The sequence below is a fragment of the Ascidiella aspersa genome, chromosome 1, assembly GCF_963924565.1.
Source record: "Ascidiella aspersa chromosome 1, kaAscAspe10.2, whole genome shotgun sequence".
In the NCBI taxonomy this organism is placed as follows: domain Eukaryota; kingdom Metazoa; phylum Chordata; class Ascidiacea; order Phlebobranchia; family Ascidiidae; genus Ascidiella; species Ascidiella aspersa.
Genome location: NC_139447.1, coordinates 22,139,288 through 22,158,672, shown reverse-complemented (window position 1 = coordinate 22,158,672; position 19,385 = coordinate 22,139,288). Strand labels below are relative to the sequence as shown.

General features: G+C 33.3%; 1 protein-coding gene and 1 non-coding gene across 3 annotated transcripts in view; one reads left to right on the top strand and one right to left on the bottom strand.

The window, feature by feature from the left end:
* Positions 1-608: 608 nt before the first annotated feature.
* The window catches only part of LOC146168279 (tRNA (guanosine(18)-2'-O)-methyltransferase TARBP1-like), a 34,496-nt gene continuing 15,719 nt past the window's right edge, over positions 609-19,385 (top strand). Inside the window, exons 1-10 of one of the 2 annotated variants that reach the window (XM_083380779.1) lie at positions 609-1,943; positions 3,457-3,609; positions 3,802-4,008; positions 9,330-9,516; positions 11,046-11,244; positions 16,869-17,027; positions 17,088-17,347; positions 17,416-17,530; positions 17,700-17,962; positions 18,025-18,592. In XM_083380779.1, coding sequence (XP_083236905.1) covers positions 688-1,943; positions 3,457-3,609; positions 3,802-4,008; positions 9,330-9,516; positions 11,046-11,244; positions 16,869-17,027; positions 17,088-17,347; positions 17,416-17,530; positions 17,700-17,962; positions 18,025-18,592 — 3,367 coding nt within the window. In that variant the 5' untranslated portion in view covers positions 609-687. Of the gene's footprint in view, positions 1,944-3,456; positions 3,610-3,801; positions 4,009-9,329; positions 9,517-11,045; positions 11,245-16,865; positions 17,028-17,087; positions 17,348-17,415; positions 17,531-17,699; positions 17,963-18,024; positions 18,593-19,385 lie in introns of both variants that reach the window. The other variant, XM_083380774.1, reaches the window with a different exon arrangement.
* Trnaa-ggc (transfer RNA alanine (anticodon GGC)) lies at positions 13,969-14,043 on the bottom strand. Its single transcript has one exon. It is a non-coding gene; the product is annotated as a tRNA-Ala (tRNA).

Sequence of the window (19,385 nt, the reverse complement as noted above, 5' to 3'; positions counted from 1 at the left end):
CTCGAAATGATATTTAAACATGACATGGTTACCTCCTTTTTGTTATTTTTACGTTCTATAGCGCATATGTGCTGTATTCCTTTTATTTATTTGAAAAAATTTTGCGCTAAAGAATGGTCATTTATTCACTAGTGATATATCGCCCAACATTTAGGATACGTTTGATGGAGGTACTTGACATGATATTTGAACCAAGATTTTAGGGTTTTTTATCTTTGAATTCCTGTAATTTCTTTTAAAATAGGGAATAATGAGAGAACTAAATTTTATTAAAAATTCACGAACATGTCTAAACGAAAGTACCGTCAGGCTTACTAAAGTACGGGTTTGTAGCTATTGATAACAATTATTGATAACAAATCGCATTAAAACTATTTACTGTGTTTTGTTTTATTTTTGGATGTTATGTCTTCTTCTTATCTTTATGCTAAAATAGTTATAGTTTAAGATATTCTAGTCAGATGTAGGCCTAATTTAGGTGGTACATGAACACTGTACAAAATCTTGAAATGATACGCGAGAAAAAAAGTTTGGGAATCACTGGTTTAGATATAACGGTGGTTGCACTTTTGTAGTGGAAGGTATAGAAAAATGGAATTGCAGTCTTTACTAATTTTCTTCAAATAATATATCAAAATTTTTTTCTACACAGGCAATTTGATACAGAAAATTTGTGAATAAATAACAATGACTTCAATAGAGGTTGATGATTTGCATTTACTAACAAATTCGTTTGGAATCGATGTCAACAAAGTAATTTGCAGTGTGTGCAACGATCTTTTACTCAGTTGTGAGAATGAACAATTTGATCCCAAATCTGCCTTTGCCTTTAACAAAAAACTAAAGTTTTTAAATTCTTTATTATTACTTTTAAAGTCAAGGGAAAATCACCTTACACAAGAAAAATTATCATCACTGCTTAACATGCTTCTTAATTCTTTACACAAACTTCATCTTGATTCTTTGGAACCTGTCATATCTATTTTTGAAAATTGTTTACAACTATCAAATACCAAAAGCATTTGCTCTAATATAGTGGATTTTTATCAATCCTTCTTCAGTGACTTAAAACTTAAGATACCTAATCAAATTCAAGATGTCCCAAGTAATTTTACCACCTGTGTTCTTCTTGAGAATTTACTGAAAGTTCTTCCAGCAAAAAAAGTGATGAGTCTTATTCCAACAATTACTGATATTATTATTATCCAAACAGAAACTGTTTATGCACAAACTCAAAAAAGATTGGAGATGTTGCTTTCCACTGCAATAACGCTGCTAATCGCTATTGGTAAACATGATGTTTTTATCAAAGAACAGCTAGTACACATCTTTCAGCAATTATGTAAAACCTATAAGTTTTTAACTGACAGCATGTTGAATGAGAAAACTTTGTCACATAAACACTCTTTGTTGACAAAGGTTATATTTAACCTAGTGAATACCTTGCAAATGATGTTCAACACAATTTCTGATGGTTTGATTGGATCAGTTCTACAAGAAAGGCCAGATCTTCTTGCTGTTGTTAACCACATTCTTAACAATAATTTTACATGGTGTACTATACAGGGTGGAATATATAATACTGAAACCATTACAAGAAAAAATACAGTCAAACTTTTAAAGAGCCTGGTGGGATTTGCAAAAAATCATTCCCTTTTCATATCTTGCTACTCTGCCAGTGAAACATTGACTGTTCATCACAAGCATTCTCAAGTCAGGCAAATGGAGTTTGCATTCAAGTCGGTTTCTTGCTTCTTGAATTGGAAAAGCTATATATCTATTTGTGAAACACTGGAAGAAAATCAGAGTCATTTTATTAAACCTGCATTGGTGAAGCTAAAAAGCATATTCTGTACAAATACAAAGGATAAAAAGGATGTTTTTCAAGTTCCATATTCCTGGTTGCTAGTTCTGATGATGAGAATGTTTAGTCATGCTAACAAGTATATATTTATTTTTGGGATTTTATATGCCTAGTCAATTATGCAGTAACCACAGCTTTATACTAAAGAAAATATACTTCATCATTACTTACAATAGACTTCACTTTTATTTGTTTAAACCTATCTCAATATTTCACCTGATCCGTCAGAAATGGTCTTGGACAATGCACTAATTTGACTTAACAAATCTGCATAAGAAGATTAAGTTTAATAATACTTGACCCACCCTAACCCAAAGGCTAATCAGCACCATAACCCAAATAATGTATATTAATTTACTAATTACATAAACGCTCAAGTCCCAATACACTGATTTTTAGCATAACAATCCTATATACCCTGGAAAAGAAATTATTTTCTGCCTACCACCGGAGTTTAGGTTTTTTACTTAGCGTTCATATAATTAAATTACATTAATGCCAATTATTTGGGTTAGGGTGGGTCAAGTGTTATTAATTCTGTCTCACACTTTTTGTTATCTTTTGTGAATTTATCATATTGTTTCAATTTATGTACGCTGGGAGTTTACCTAAAGGTGATCTAAAAGTCAGACTTTTCTGCCATTAGATGCCCTAATTGTCGTAGACCTTTTAGCTTAGCAATGCCCTAATTTCCAACGGATCGGGTGACATGTTTGTGTACTAGAATGTTTGTTGACAATAATGCCGTCCCCTAAACCAGGGGTCGGCAACCTTTTTTGCACTGCGGACCGGTTTAAAATTAAAATTTTGTCGCGGACCGGCCTTGAAAATCAACAAATGTTCAGGAAAGGAAATTTATTACAACTTTCAATGCGAACTTTATGCTTGTTTTGCCTTAAAGAGATGCTCCCATCTAAGAATTATTGAACTTACTGAAACCCGCGAGCGGCATCCGGCCAGCCAAACAATTTAGTTTAACCCAGCCCGCGGCTCATTTCAATAAAACTTTTATAGGCCTTTACGTATTTTTCTTAAATTACACTGGTATAACATAATTACCAATTCCTATATTCTTACCACCTTCTTAAAATAAGGATATTTAAGTTTGTTTTTCAACAAAAGTTTGCTACGGACCGGTAACCAACTCCTTGCGGACCGGTACCTGTACGCGGACCGGCGTTTGCCGACCACGGCCCTAAACAACACTTAGCTATCAGTTAAATCTAAAAACCATAGGTATTTTGCTATTTTCTTAAAAATGGCAGATCCCAGCTAAATAAGCATTCTATGTTTAGGTGTTTCAGTTTTGTTGGGTTTCATTTTTACTGTTAGTTAATTTAAAAAAATTATCTTGGTTACTTTGGTTTTATCACCATAATGTAACATATATTTATATGGCTGTAAGCTTTCCGTAAAGACATTTTTTTTATTAAGACTTGTGTCCAGCTGGTCATTGTTTTTGCATAATATTTGATTAGTCTTGCATTCTATTGTAAAAAATAGACACATAATGCAAGATTAAATAAACACTTATAAGTAGTGATGATCTGCTTATGTAAATATTTTACATATTAATATTTTTTTTTATTTAGACAAGTTCAAAAGGAAGCTGTAATCTTTTGTTGTCAACTTGATATTCAAATATGTCCATTTGTAAACGAAAATACTTTTGCAACGTTTCTTTGTCAGGGATTACTACCAACCTTGCAAAATGAACAACTGTATTATCATTTTCCTGAATCTAGGTATGTATGTTCATCACCCTGTTTTAAGGAATTCTTCAGGCTGTTTAAATTTGATTTAAAGCTTATAAACCAGGTATTTTATTATGTGTGCCATTATCGTTGGTCAGCATGAATCCCGAAGGGCTTAATCACAGAATATACACATAGTATATATGTTTGTTTCCGTTAATACTATAATATAATTTTTTTTAGCAATCCTATGAATGTACCAAATTTGTTACTTAAGTTTGTGAAAGCATCAATTAGTTTCAGTCCAATCAAGGAAACTCTGATGCAACTTATGTTGACAACTATACATCATTCCTCTTGGAGTCCTGTATCACTTCTGTATGTTTCAAATGCAATTGCCAATGTAACACCATTTCCTTGCTGGGGTGTAAATGAACTTCACACTGTGAGGTAGGGCAAGCCATTTATTTTTGTTTGATAGGCATAATTGAAAAGAGTAAGAGACAAAACTATTTATTATTATTGTTAAATAGGGCAATGCAACATTTATTTAGATTTATATGCTCTGTAGCTCAGAGGTGCTCAACTAATGTGCTATACTTCCTATATAATACAATAAGAAATCACACCGGCTCATAATGATATTAACTATAATTATGGGGTTGCGTTTTTTTTCCATGGCCTTATTTTCAAAGGTGATTTGGGCATTATAAATAGGGTTGTTTGCCAGGCTAATTCTTGTAATATTACACATTACAATGTTTATTGGTTAGTTAGTTTTATGGAACATACTAACTTGTACTTTTCCTTGACTCGTTTCTACAAGCCAAAGCAGATATGCCTTTTTACCAGGCATGTAGCATGACTGTTTTAAAGGGGGTATCACATAATCAGCAAAGGCGTATCTAGAAAATGAAAATTTGATGGTATTGAGTAATGGCGTCTTAAAAAAAAATAATCAGAAAAATTAATGTTCAGCAAAAGCAAACACGTGCGTCGTTGATACTCATGCCAGGCGCCAGCTGCAAAACTGCTTAGTGTGCAATCATCAACTTCAGGCGAAAACTCAAAAGACTACGAGACTACTCTAAATTACAAAGCATGCTTTTCACTAACTGCAATACTAAACAAATATAGTTTTTCCTGGGTGTTATTATGCCACGATTAGCGCAACATCTGCGCTGAGCAGTGTGCTAAATCAGCTAAAATACGAGATTACTTAAGTCGGTGACAGGCGAACTGCTAAATGAAACAACGGTAACAAGCGGTGATTGGGCTATGGTGTGATAAGTATTATTGTGTTTTTAATGCCAGGTGCGATGTGTCCGATCTAACATCGCAGCAATCACAGTTTTAGTTGTTTAGTGAGATTTAAAAGGGGGTGTCTAGACTCCTAGACACCCCCCACGCTATGCTTCTGCTTTTTACCCACGCGCTTATACGATTACACCACACTTCTTTTACGATTTTTGTTTCCAAATTTAAGGCCCAATATCTCCCAACATCAAAAGTTAAATAATCGGCCTTGAAGAATTATTTTTGTCACCTATAAAAAGCAAAAAAATTGTACCTCCCTCAGTTTGGATGTTCTTGCTAGACTTCTTAATTGGACCACCTTCAGAATGGCACAACAAAATCAATTCCTACCGATTGTAGTGATGATTGTTCCTACACATTCGTGATTTCAAAAGTATATGAGATTGAATGTGTGAAACAACCACAAGCTTTTTAGTGCAATAGATCCTTAAAAAATTTCAATGAATAATTTTTTAAGCACCAATTTATTCAGTTTTCTGGCTGATTCGTCAGGTGACATAGTCGCCAAGTCGTTCTGCCGTACTAGGTATATGCTTATAAAAACTGAAAAGAAAAGGTAGATCAGTGTAGAATTAGACAATTCCAACTTTTTAGAATTGAAATTAGGGTTCCTCTTTTTCCCGGTCTTTTTCATTCCCAGGAATCCTGGGAATCCCGATGAAAAAATTATACCTAATTACGTCATTATACTGTTTAAAATTATTTTATATTAGCTCCAAACATTTAATTAAGCTCATTTATGTTCGGTTGTATTGCTTCTGCAATCTTACAAGACCTTCTCGTATTAAAAGCTTCGCCCTTTTTTGATTTTGTTTATAAAAAGCGCATGCAGGGCGCATTTTTTTTTTAGTTAATTTAATTAAGTTTTTCTGCTGGTAAGCGCAAATAAAGCAACTCCGGCAACAACTATAATAGGTTTGGTAAATTTTTTTTCTTTATATCAGTCAAAACTATTAGTTTTTTTAAAGTTTTGCTATGTTGCCGAATACCAGGGAATAGGGATAGTTAATTCATTCGCAAGAAATCCCTGGAATTTCCCGTCGAAACATTCCCGGAGAGAAACGCTAATTGAAATGTCTTTTAAGGACGGTTTAAACTATTTGCCAATGTAAGAATAAAAAATGCATGTAATTTGTTATTATCAAACAGGGAATATAGAACAATTCCATTTTATTAACAAATAGACAAGCTGTAGAATTTTTAAAACAAGACACATTGGAATGCGTTTTTATGCAAACCATGATTCTGAACAGTTTTTGCTGTTAGTTACGAAGTGTTTTTGTTTTCAGTCTTGGTGGGTTTTGAACATTTTTAGAAAAGCATTATGTTTTTTACAGCTTGTATTAACCTGGTTTACCCACTGTGATATAATATTGCTTTTAAACAAAATTAAATAGAATGTTTGGCTATTACAATGATTTTTGAAAGCATAGTTTGTCAAAACTGCATATTACCCATCATTTGTGTAAGCCAGAGAAAGATGGTGTTCAGGGTTGTCAATGGTCTTTAAATTGATTTGACAATCAAAAAGTCTTTAAAATATCCTATGTTTTTTTTTAATTCTTTGAATTTATTTTATGTGGGGTTCAAGTTGAATAGGAACTTTATAATATATTTTAATAGGGTGGGTGACTTGGTGCACTCAAACTTTTTGATCAAATTAAGATGGCTTATATTTGTTGAATTGCCAAAAATAGATTTATGTAAATTTAGTTTGCCATTCTTTTATTTTAGAGACTGCCATGGCACCCTTTGTTTGAGTCTGTTTAAAGTTACCAAATCTGACTCCAGCAAAAAAAATAAACCAGGAGTCTGACTCCCGCCAAATGTGCAATTCGTCGAGTCCTGAATCAACTTTACAGCCTGTATTCTGTCAATTTACGTAACTAAACACAGTGGATATTCAGCAATCCACTTATAGGGGTGTCATATAACTCATCCACTCACAATACAAGGTTTCACCATATTCTATTCCCCTGTACAATTTACAGTGGCGGCCATATCTGTTTCAAAATTTGGTAATGTGCATACCCATTTTGGTAATGTGCATACGTCACAACAAACCGACTCTGTTGAGTGCTTTGTCCGACTCTGCATCCCTGCTCAAAAAAAAGTTAAAAGGTCTTATTGGGGCAAAAAATAGATTTTAGAAAAGTTGTTTGTAGGACAGATTAAATTGCTTGAAGGATGGTGTTTTGCATGGGAATGTTCCTTTTAGGGTATAGTTTTTCAGTTAGTAGAAGCATAAAAACAAATTTAAACTAGACAGGGTGTGCGGTTTTTGTATATTTTGCTAGGGGGTTACAGCGCAGTTCTACTATATTATACCAGGGGGGGTATAGCGCAGTTCCACTATACTTTACCAGGGTGTTATTCCTTGGTTATTCTATATTCTTTCAACGGGTCTTATTTGTCAGTGTCCATATACTCCCAATGTTCTGCTTCCAGTTTCGGTGCTTTAGCAGGCAAAAGCGGATGTGGCCCGAAGTTGCGTGTTATAGGTTGGACGTGGTGCACTTTTACAAGATTGATTGCCAGTGGTCTTAATATAAATTTGGCTGCGAAGCAAACCTATAACTTGTCTTTATAATTGAAAAATATTTGACATTTTTTCTTGCACCCCTATACGCCTCTAATTGGGGACAAAAATCAATAGTGTGATGTGTTCGATTTAGTTCTTTACAGCTATCTACTCTAATCTAGCGGCAGAAAACCTTCAATACAGAATTTGTTCATATTCAATACAGAATTTGTTCATATCGCTTGCCTTATTCTGGCCGCGAAGCGGCTGGCTCCCTGCTGTGCTTTTTTTGTCCAGCGCGTGCAACATTCATTGTGCAAAGTGTCTCGTCTTAGTGAATTAACTTATTGCTCTTACAAAACAACATATTTTACCGCCGCAAGTCTAAATAAAAAATCTGCCAGGCAGTGTACACCACTTTGTTTGCAATTTTTTTTCCATCAAAAAATCACTTTAATTTCTATATTTTTGGTTAATTATTTTCCCCCATGGGTAGGGATACTCAAAGTAGAATATCGAATCCTTGGATTCGAATCCAGATGGGATTCGAATCCAATTCTGCCATTTATTTCGGGTAATTGGAACCGATATAATTTAATGTTTTACCGCCGATTGTTGCGCCTAATTGTACAAACGCGTGTGGTAAGTTGGCCTGTCGCCGCGGCGACCAATTTACAGTGCTTGCTTTAAATGTAACCTCGTAGTGCACTGTCAGCGTTTTTTCGGGCGACCAATTACCGCGTCTCGCGATAACTTTCGTCTAATAATTAAGTGTCAATCAAGCGTTATTGGGCGAGCGGCTAACGTGTAATGTCTGGTGTGGAGTTCGCAATTTCCCTAGATGCGTTAAGTTGCAAAAGCACCATAGCGTTGCAAAACGTGCTGGCCGTCCACAAAATGCGCTATGGGGTTACTTAAGGTCAACTTTAGGCCAATATTCAGGGAAGTTATGCAGTTATGCACAACGTAATTGTCAAGAATTCGTTATGTCAATAATAACTTTGTATTCTTTGCAGTACATCATTTTACTGCATAACAGATCATGTTAGTCAAAAAAGCAGCAATAATGCTTTCAAAATCAGGACCGAATTGCTTAAGACTTCTATGTGCAGTGTTGCATTTTCTCACTTTTGGCAAAAATATAAGTTTTGGACACAACCTGGACAGTTGACATATTACAGTTTACAGAACGGCTTCAGATGACAGAACTTTGTTAACAATGTTAAACATATGAGAGAGTTTTTTTATCATAATGTACACATGTTAAAAAATTGTTTGGGCGATTTACTGCTGTGATTCTGGGCCCTGTAGGGTAAATTAAGATTAATCCCTTCCCCAAACAAAATCGAGGTTAAATAATTCAATAAAAATATACTAGGATTCGCTATTCTGGATTCGTTATTCTAGATTCGAAACCTATTATTCTAGAATACCTTGGGATTCTACTTTGAACATCCCTACCCATGGGTTAATTATTTTGAGTTGAAGGTCAAAATTTTGCTGTGAAGCAACCTATAATTTGTCTTTATAATTGAAAACTATTTAACAATGTTTTCTTTAGTTTTTTAGACACCTCTAAACACAAAAATGGCCGAATTTTAATTTTGCCCCCCTAAAATACTCCCCTATTTTCAAGAGGTAAAATGTTTATTTTAACATCAGCTTTAAATGGTTCTCTAACATTTGTGAAATTTTCAGATTTTTATGTCATTTTTTTTTCGGGCCACATAATAATTCGGATAAAAACAACATGTGTCCAAAAAAAATTTTTTTTTTTGGGCCACATAAAAACTGTTTGCATCGGCCAATTTGACTATGATACAACATTTCATATGGTGTTCTAAACATTAATTAGCCTGTATACAAGTTAATTATCTGTTAGTAGTACAATAATGTACTTTTTTTGAATTTTATATCATTGTTTTTCCATTAGATATTTGTTAACACATACTGTCAAAACATACAAGAAGACGCTCAAATTAACAATTCAAAATATCTTTCTTCATTCGTTTGTTCAATTTGCTGATGTAAAAACAATAAAGTTGTATAAGATTCTCAACTTTTTATCTGGTTTGATAAAGCAAACTATTCTGCAAAGAAAGAGTAAAGTTTGGAATGTGGTAAGTCTCTTTTGTAATGTAAGAGCATTTCTCTACAGTAATGTAACAAGGATGGAATCAGCATTGTTGTGACCATCATTTTTCAGTCTAGTCAATAGGTGTAAGCATAATACATATTGTTTTTTTTTTTTTTTTTTTTTTTTGGTTGTTATAGAGGCTTACCATCAAAAATCAAAACACTTGTGATTGAAATAACCTTGAGTAATCAAAGAGTAAAATCCAGCCAATGCAGGCTGGTTGTAATAAAAAAATAATCAATCAATAAAATATCGTAACTATCACTTAAAGTAAGTTATTAGAATCATTAGAGATAGCCCGATAATATTGGCCAATATTTAGCTTCTACCGATATATCGGTAGCGGTAACTGTAGGCAGATATTTCATTGCAAAAATATGATAACATTTTTCCTTTAGAACAACCAACTTAACCATTTTTTTATGAAAATATTGGGTTTTACCATCATGACAAGTTAATATGCAAAATAATATTTTAATAATTAATAAAAGTATATAAACTCAAACATTATTTGGATTTTATTTTCAATTAATTCAGTTTTTGAACATTTGCGAGGTATATAAAAAAATCGGTATAGGGTATCGGTTGACAAAATAGTAAAAAGTGGGGGGGTTTAAATGGGGTATAAGTCTAGCACGCTAGTAAGAGTTAGGTTGGCCGATTCAGAATTGTTTGGTTTTGTTCTTCGTCAGACTGTAAATAACAAAAAGGTGACAAGATTATATTCTTGTTTTTCTATCAGCTTAATACTAAAGCATTGTAAACTGCTCCTTTGAAACCTAAACTGTTTAATGTGGCAAATGTAACTTAATGGACCCGGAGTTGAAGCAACTTTCTTTAAACCACTCAATCAATTTGCAATTTACCCATGTTTAAAATTTGTTCTAAAGTTTAGGCCAGTTCTCTTCAACTAATATACAAAGTATTTATTTTAAATGATTGAGAAAATATAAAGTTACTTAACAATAAAGTAGTGATTAACAAACATTTTTACCCTGAAATAATTTGTTTACAATAACTTAGGTAAAACTAAATTACTTGCTTAAATATATTTTTACAATTTTAATTATGTTCTCTAACTTATGCTCAGTTCCACAAAGATATTTTTAGTCAAGTTTGAGTTGAATTATTAAAATAAATTGTATGACAGAATTGTATGAAAACTTAAAAAATGACATCAAAGTAAGTTATGTAAAATTCCTTCAACCAAACCTAATATGAGCTTTGAAGTTCGTGGCATCCACAATTCTAATTGGTTATGGTACATTCTTTATAAGTGTAACATATACTGTATTTCTAACTGAATAAAACATATTGCTAACTTGTTCTTTGTTAATATTGCCAATAGCCCAAACAAAATCGTTTAAACAGAGAAAAGCTTAAAAATTATCTTGCAAAATTTTCCTCTGCAGTAAGTCAAGTTTACCTTCGAAGGGTAAATTTCACTTTGATTAGGAACCCATGTGTTATACAATTAATTTCAAATAAATATTATTTGACTTTTATATTTAGATTTGCCTATGGTTTGTTGAAAACCTTGATTCTATGGCAGGGCAACAGTTTTCTGTTCAAAATGTTTGTTTACTTTTCAAAGAACTTTTGTTATTTGATAAACATCAGCCCATCTTAAACCATGCAGACGTGGAAAACCAAACACATTCAGTTGCAACTTTACTGTTTTTATATTCTGATGGAATGGCTTTAAGCGAAGGTATGTATATTCAGCAGAAAATAATGACCTAAATAAACATACAATAAGGTAAATAGTGTTCTATGTAAGTTTTAGTATTTTATCAGTTTTTTTCCCTGCCATGCCGTTCAAGTTCATTTGTAGTAAATTGATTTAGTGATGGTAAGGGCTGTTCAAAGTAGAAAAACAGATTATACTAGAACAGTGGTTCTCGGGTTGCCAAATTCACAAATGTTTAAAATTCAAAACATTGCTGTTTGAAGGAATTGTAAGTATAACTAAATTGAAAAACTAAATAAAATGACTGAAGGTTGGTGAATCAAGGTTACTATTTCGCCTTCGCCCGCTAGGCAATGCGAGTGGTGATTGACACTGGCAAGTCCCGCAAAATAAAAATTATTTGTTGGTTAATAAAAAAATTTTGTTTGTACCTACCAAAAAAAAAAAAAAATTGTTTGTACCTAACAAAATAAAATAAATTTTTTGTACCTACCAAAGCTCGATTTATTTGTCCGTAATAATTTCTGTTCAAATTCAACTGAAGGCCAACCAATTCGTTTAGTCGCTTATGATATACTTTTGCCAAACTACGCCAATAAATTGACTAAACGTATCGTACATAATAAAAAGTGCTACACATTTAATATTTTGATGAACGATTGAAATGGTCTTGTTGAGTAGGAAATAGTTATTTCATTTGATTTGTTTAATAGTATTTCTCGGGGGGGATTTTTCACTGTGGATATCATATAACAAAAGCTCATTATATATTAAAGGTTTATAAAGACTAATTAAAGTGAATTAGAAACCTACCCACAACATTTTAAGATCACTTTCTATGTGAATATGGTTTATTTAATGTTGAATTTTTTTAAATATACCATTGTTTTTCCATTAGATATTTGTTTCCATTAGAGCACCTGCTGAAGGACTAGAGGCAGTCGCTAATTATTTTCTTATCGTTTCGTTGCTCGCGTTTATTTCTGCTTTTTTCCTTTTTTTGCTTTCCATTTGTTGTACGAGCGTTCAGTGTCATTCACCCTGACAAAGGCGGCTTGTATAGGTTGCCAAAACGTTGGTTAACAATTCCAATTACCAGAGGAGCTGTTTTTGATTTATATGGTTTATATTTAATGTTAACAAGATCACTTTCTTTAACTGCCCATTTTTATCTCTTTTTATTTTTAAAATCAGTTTTTTATTATTATATATTTGCTTACTGCATTCAGTAATAGTGGACAATTCTTGTTTTTATAGCAAATAGGGATGTTCGAAGTAGAATATCGAATCCTTGGATTCGAATCCAGATGGGATTTGAATCCAATTCTGCCGTTTATTTCGGGTAATTGGAACCGATATAATTTAATGTTTTACCGCCAATTGTTGCGCCTAATTGTACAAACGCGTGTGGTAAGTTGGCCTGTCGCTGCAACGACCAATTTATAGTGCTTGCTTTAAATGTAACCTGGTAGTGCAGTGTCAGCGTTTTTTCGGGCGACCAATTACCGCGTCTCGCAATAACGTTCTTCTAATAATTAAGTGTCAATCAAGCATTATTGGGCGAGCGACTAACGTGTAATGTCTGGTGTGGAGTTCGCAATTGCCCTAAATGCGTTAAGTTGCAAAAGTAATATTACGTTGTAAAATGTGCTGGACGTCTACAAAATGCGCTATAGGGTTACTTAAGGTCAACTTTAGGCCAATATTCAGCGAGGTTATGCAGTTATGCATAGCGTAATTGTCAATAATTCGTTATGTCAATAGTAACTTCGTATTCTTTGCAGTACATTATTTGACTGCATAACAGATCATGTTAGTCAAAAAAGAAGCACTAAAACCCAACAATGCTTTAAAAACAGGACCGAATTGCTTAAGACTTCTGTGTGCAGTATTTCATTGTACTCACTATTGGCAAAAATATAAGTTTTGGCAACAACCTGGACAGTTGACATAATACAGTTTACAGAACTGCTTCAAATGACAGTTGTTAAGAATGTTAAACATATGGGAGATTTTTTTATTATAATGTACACATGTTAGCAAATTGTTTGGGCGATTTATTGCTGTGATTGTTGGCCCTGTCCTGTGGGGTAGATTAAGATTAATCCCTTCCCCAAACAAAACCAAGGTTAGATAATTTAATAAAAATATACTAGGATTCGCTATTCTGGATTCGTTATTCTAGATTCGAAACCCATTATTCTAGAATACCTTGGGATTCTACTATGAACATCCCTAATAGCAAATTACTTTTACCATTAGAGTGTTAATGGTATTATGACTCTAGAATGACTTGAACTAAATTATGATTACTTTGTTCAGGATGTTTGTAATGATCATAAATCTATAAGTCGGTTTCAAGGATTATTCAAGTAGTTTAATTTTATTTTTTATTTAATTAACTTGTGCAAATTTCCAATAAAAAAGTTAGTTAGTTTTGAGCACATAACTGCATTCCATTTCTCCATCTATTTTTACGCTTTTACGTTTGTTAGTGATTTCCCATCAATAGATGTCGATTTGATCCATTTAAAAAACGATTGATCCATTTAAAAAACAAAAAAATATTGTTACATGTTGAATTGCCATGATCATTTGTTTAAATCATTGAATATAACGTGCATTTTCTGCAAATTACATAGGATTATACAACACGTATTAGTAATTAGTATACCGAAAGCCATTGCAGACTCTAACCGAATCTGTCGATCAATGATGCAAGCAGGGCAGACTAGAGAAACAACTAGCCTGCAGTGAGGTTCGAACTCACGACCTCCGGTCAAGCCGGGACCGTCGCTCTACCAACTGAGCTATGCAGGCTCAGAAGGGAACGAGTCGAGAAACAACCATACGCCAATGCTTGCTCAATGTGTTAGTACAAGCAACTTCAATTGAAGGGGATTCACAGTACCATATCATATGCAATGAAACATGAACACACATGTGTGTTTACAACTGAAATCTAGCCCTTCTGAAGCTGCTTTTTGACCAACGATTACGGCTTACATATCATTAGTATACCGAAAGCCATTGCAGACTCTAACCGAATCTGTCGATCAATGATGCAAGCAGGGCAGACTAGAGAAACAACTAGCCTGCAGTAAGGTTCGAACTCACGACCTCCGGTCAAGCCGGGACCGTCGCTCTACCAACTGAGCTATGCAGGCTCAGAAGGGAACGAGTCGAGAAACAACCATACGCCAATGCTTGCTCAATGTGTTAGTACAAGCAACTTCAATTGAAGGGGATTCACAGTACCATATCATATGCAATGAAACATGAACACACATGTGTGTTTACAACTGAAATCTAGCCCTTCTGAAGCTGCTTTTTGACCAACGATTACGGCTTACATATCTTAGATATGCAGGCTAGTTGTTTCTCTAGTCTGCCCTGCTTGCATCATTGATCGACAGATTCGGTTAGAGTCTGCAATGGCTTTCGGTATACTAATGATATGTAAGCCGTAATCGTTGGTCAAAAAGCAGCTTCAGAAGGGCTAGATTTCAGTTGTAAACACACATGTGTGTTCATGTTTCATTGCGTATTAGTAATTGAAAGATAAACCTTAATGCTTTGATTAAAATACAACCGTATGCCTCCATATTCTGTGTTAATGAAAATAATTAATTTCAGACACAATACACAATATTGCTTCTTGGTTATATATTAATTTTGCATTGTTCATAGTTTTAACAAAAAAAAAATATTCTTATAAGTTGTTACTCTTTTGGAAAGGATTTAGATATTTCAGATACAATAAGGCAAAAAAAATAAAACAGTACCTTTGCTGTTTTGCAATGCAGGCCACATTCCGCTACCACGAAATTCACAAAAATGCATCGGATGTTCTGAAATTTTGTGCCACTTTTAAAAAACTTAACCATTCAATTTCTCATTTTTAGCCCTTTGGCAAAGATGTTACACCAGTGGTCGACAAACTGTGGGCAGCAGAGCCATTTCTAGTGGGCCGCGAGTTACTTTTGAATGGTTTAATGTTATCATGTAGTTGTGGGCTGCATGATAGCCCTACATTCATTATGCTGTATATTAAAAGTTGGAGTGTGGCTAAGATTTTTGATGTTGTCTCAGCGTGGTTTACGCCTGCGAGCCAAATGTGGCTTTGATAGTGCCTATCAAACTATATTTTTTGCCAAATTTAACTACATGTTAACGCAAAAATTTTTGCGCTTCGCGTATATTCTTCGTTTAGTAGTATGTATTACATTATGGCATGGCAGTGTTTTCGGCCTTCAGGCACCGTGTGATATTTCACCTTTTCTTGAGGTCAACAGCCTAACTGTGTGAACTTAGACTCCCCTGCAAAAAGCAATTTTTACCACAATATATCTAATGAATATTTTTTTATTCAACTTTGTAATATGGCTTGTATTATGTATTATGAGTAACATTTATTCAAATTTTAAAACAAGACTAATGTAATGCACTTATTCCTTATATGTGTTTAGTGCGAACTTTTTACGAGATTACGAGTGCCGCAATTCAACTGTGGGGATGATTTATAGTGTCAATCTTTTATGCATTAAGTTCATGTCTATGGTAAACGATTCGCCGACTGCACGCATTTTTCTTTGCGTTACGCGATAAGCTTGCTTTAGCTGCATTATACCACACCGGTTGGTTCGAGAGCAACATGTTTCTTAAATTACTTGAACTACCACGCTACTTGTGAAGTCAAATGTAAGGATTTTTGTGTTTACTTTTATATGTTTTATACTTTAATCTATTCAGCTCAAAATAGATATTCTATGATTTCTTGCGTCGTGTGACTCATAACTGTACAGTCCAATTTCTATTAAATTATAATATAAATGCCGTTATTTCGAGCAATATTCGAATCCTTTTATATGCGTCGCATATCCTTTTAATTAAATTTTTGCTAATTTAAAACCAATAAACCCAATTTTTTATGTTTTATACGCGCCATTAAACTGAATTTTAGCTTTATATTTGCGCACCAGTTGATTTGAGAAGTGTTTCTAATAACAATTGTTTTACAACGTAACTTTGTGACGTCATTCTAATGCGTCCATCTCAAACCAAATATCCAGAATCAACCACTGTTTTCGTAGTGGGACTTCAATAGCTCTGAAAAGAGTACTTTGGGCTGCGACGAAAAAAGTTTTCCGACCACTGTGTTACAACATCCCTAACCTAACTTGAGGCTACGTGTTTTTTATCATCTGCTATAAAACGTAACATGGCAAAACATAATGTTATTGTAATTATGTAGCCACAGCTTCATGACCTCTTATATTTTGTTTAACCTCGCAAACTATCATGTTTGTAGCTACAATAATTACTTCACATCACAGGGACATGAAAGTAATAAGTACATTTTTTTATTACATGTTTAAAGCAACATAATGTTACCTGGTAAATACCTGAAAGTCTTTAACCTGGGTAAGGGGATGTGTAACCTTCTTGTATAGTTACATGATACATTTTTATTATGATTTTTAGTTATCGTTTATAACAGCAGGCTTTTAACCATATATTTTTATATTTTATGAAGCAATGTTACTGCATCAAACTCAACTCTATAAAGTGGTACAACAAACTTTTTGTGTTTGTAGTCTTGACATTTAAGATTTTCTGTTGTATAATCTTACTTTTCATAGCAGGAAATGTCAAAAGTGTGCTTCTTGACTCTATTTTAAATCCTATTGGAGAAGTTCTGGATAAAGCAGCATCACATCCCTACATCACACATCAACAAATATTCTTTTCTTTTAGTTTGATCAATTCTATCATTAACGTCTCCAATGTTCGAGAAATGCAAAGTAAAATTCTGCTTGTTATTCGGTTAAAGTTGTATGATGCATTTAATTGTATATTTTTAGGTTGGTCTGACCAGGATCTAGTCAAAAGCTTGCTTGAAGTGTGGCCAGGTTTAACTGAATATGTCACTAGAAATATGATGACCATTTTTGATAGTATAGAATCCCTAAAGTATTTCACTGATGTAATAGACAACTTTTTGGAAATTGCAAAGGCATCTTCACATTTGCAGTTTAAGTTGAAGATAAACAGTAGCTGTTTAAAATTATTTTATTTCCTTATAAACACATCTCAGAAAGTCATCAGCAGATGTAAAAATAAGGTAGACATGTGATAAACATTTTTAAAAGTTTTACTTACCAAAATAACTAATCTTTTTTTTTTATTTAGCTCGGACCCACTATAATTCAGGAATTTTTAATTTCTCTCTACATCCTTGAATGGTCTTGTTGTAGGTTATGTAAACTAGATTTGGAAGTTGACAATAAAACAACAAACTTGAAAGGTAAAAAATGTTGTGACTCGGTAGGCTTGCATTTACCTTTTATTTTTGTATTGTTTATTTGTTTGGGATATTCTCATTTTTTTGATAATTCTATCTTCAGGAGGATTGGATTTTCACTTTTGATTAATTGACCAGCATGTTAATATTTCAAGTTTGTTAATTCTTGCAGGTTTTTTTCAAGATATGAAACATCTTTATACAGAGTTTATGTACATCAAGTTTGAATCAAACTCTAAAGGAAAATATTTCAAAGAACAGTTTTTGTTTTTGTGGTGGTCGATTATTCGACATTCCACCAATCCATGTTTCAACCTACATTACCCTATAAAAGATCTTTATTTATATACAACCATGTTGAATGACTGCATTTCAATAACCAATGTTGCTCACCTTTCTAATCTGTATGCTACAGGATCTGCTATATTTGATCTTGTAAGTTCTTTAGTCCATTGCATAAATTAAAAAAGTTTTAACAATTTTCATTAATGATGTAGATTTTATCTCCTGGAATGTATCATTTGGATAATGTTATTGAAGAATCTTGTTCCTCCTGTGTAATCTCCATGTGGAAAACTACCCTTGATTTACAGGGTTCATCATCCTTTCCAATTGTTTACAGGTCCTTTGTAAAGGCTGTTTTTCGAAAAAATGTTGTTGATGCACATGCAGCTAGTATTAATAATGCTGTTGTGGCAGCAATGATGGAGATACAAAATATGGCTCAGCAAAGGTCTAACTTACTACACGACGTCTTAACATCACTTGTGTCAATAGTGGCATCAAGTAATGCTGTGCCATCAGCTGCCAATGATTTTACATCTGACCAGAAGTTTGAAAGCAAAGCAGTGTTTCCCATGGTTCACTGTTCACCATATACCAATCATTTAATCAAAGAGAATTCAAGGCCTTCTGATCTACTTAATAACTATTTAAACTTTTTAATCTTTTGTGCAACTTATGCTAGAACTACATCTAAAGACATATTATCTTTGGATCAAGCAATGGGATATATTTTGCTTATGAAACCAGGTTTTCAGCCAACCGAAACTGAAAAAATGCATGGTAAGTAATATCATTATATAGCAACTAGGAATGTTCAAAGTAGGATACCAATATATTCTATAACAGTATGTTGTGAATCTCAAATACCTAGTCCAGTATATTGAATCCAACATATTTTGTTTATTTAACAGCAAGTAATCATAAAATTAATTGGCTTACAGAGCCAATAGAATTTGCTTATAGTGACAGCAGAAGTGACAGTAAAACTATTTTGTAGTGTTACTATAGATCAGAGATTCTCAACTTTTTCTTACTGCATACCACCTTGAGGGTTTATGACCATCTAGTGTACGTGCAAATCACAAAAAAGTTAACTTTATCAAAGTGTTTATAAATTATACTATTAATTAGGAGGAAGAAATTGACATAAAACATTTTAATACAATTTTGACCCACCCTAAATTAAATTTGATAACAAATTTGTTTACTTTATGCCTAATTAAACTGGGCAACAAATTTTGACTTTTTTTTAAAACGAGGATGTAAGTATTTTATCTTAGATGTATTTTTCACACTGATTCCGAATATACCTTTAGTTTTTCTCTAGCACATCACATTTTTAAGATATCGCCAATTTTAAATGTTCCGATAAAAGCATTTTGAAAACAACGCACAGCTGTGATACATGGCCTTAAAAACGACTGACATATAATTTTTTTAAACACTTAACTCGATTCACCACAATAGTACTTCTATGATGGAATTTTTAACTATTCCTCTTTATAAAATCCTTGGTGGGGGGTTTTATAGCTGAAAATGTTGTTTTTGCTCATCACTAACTGAGCCCAGGTTT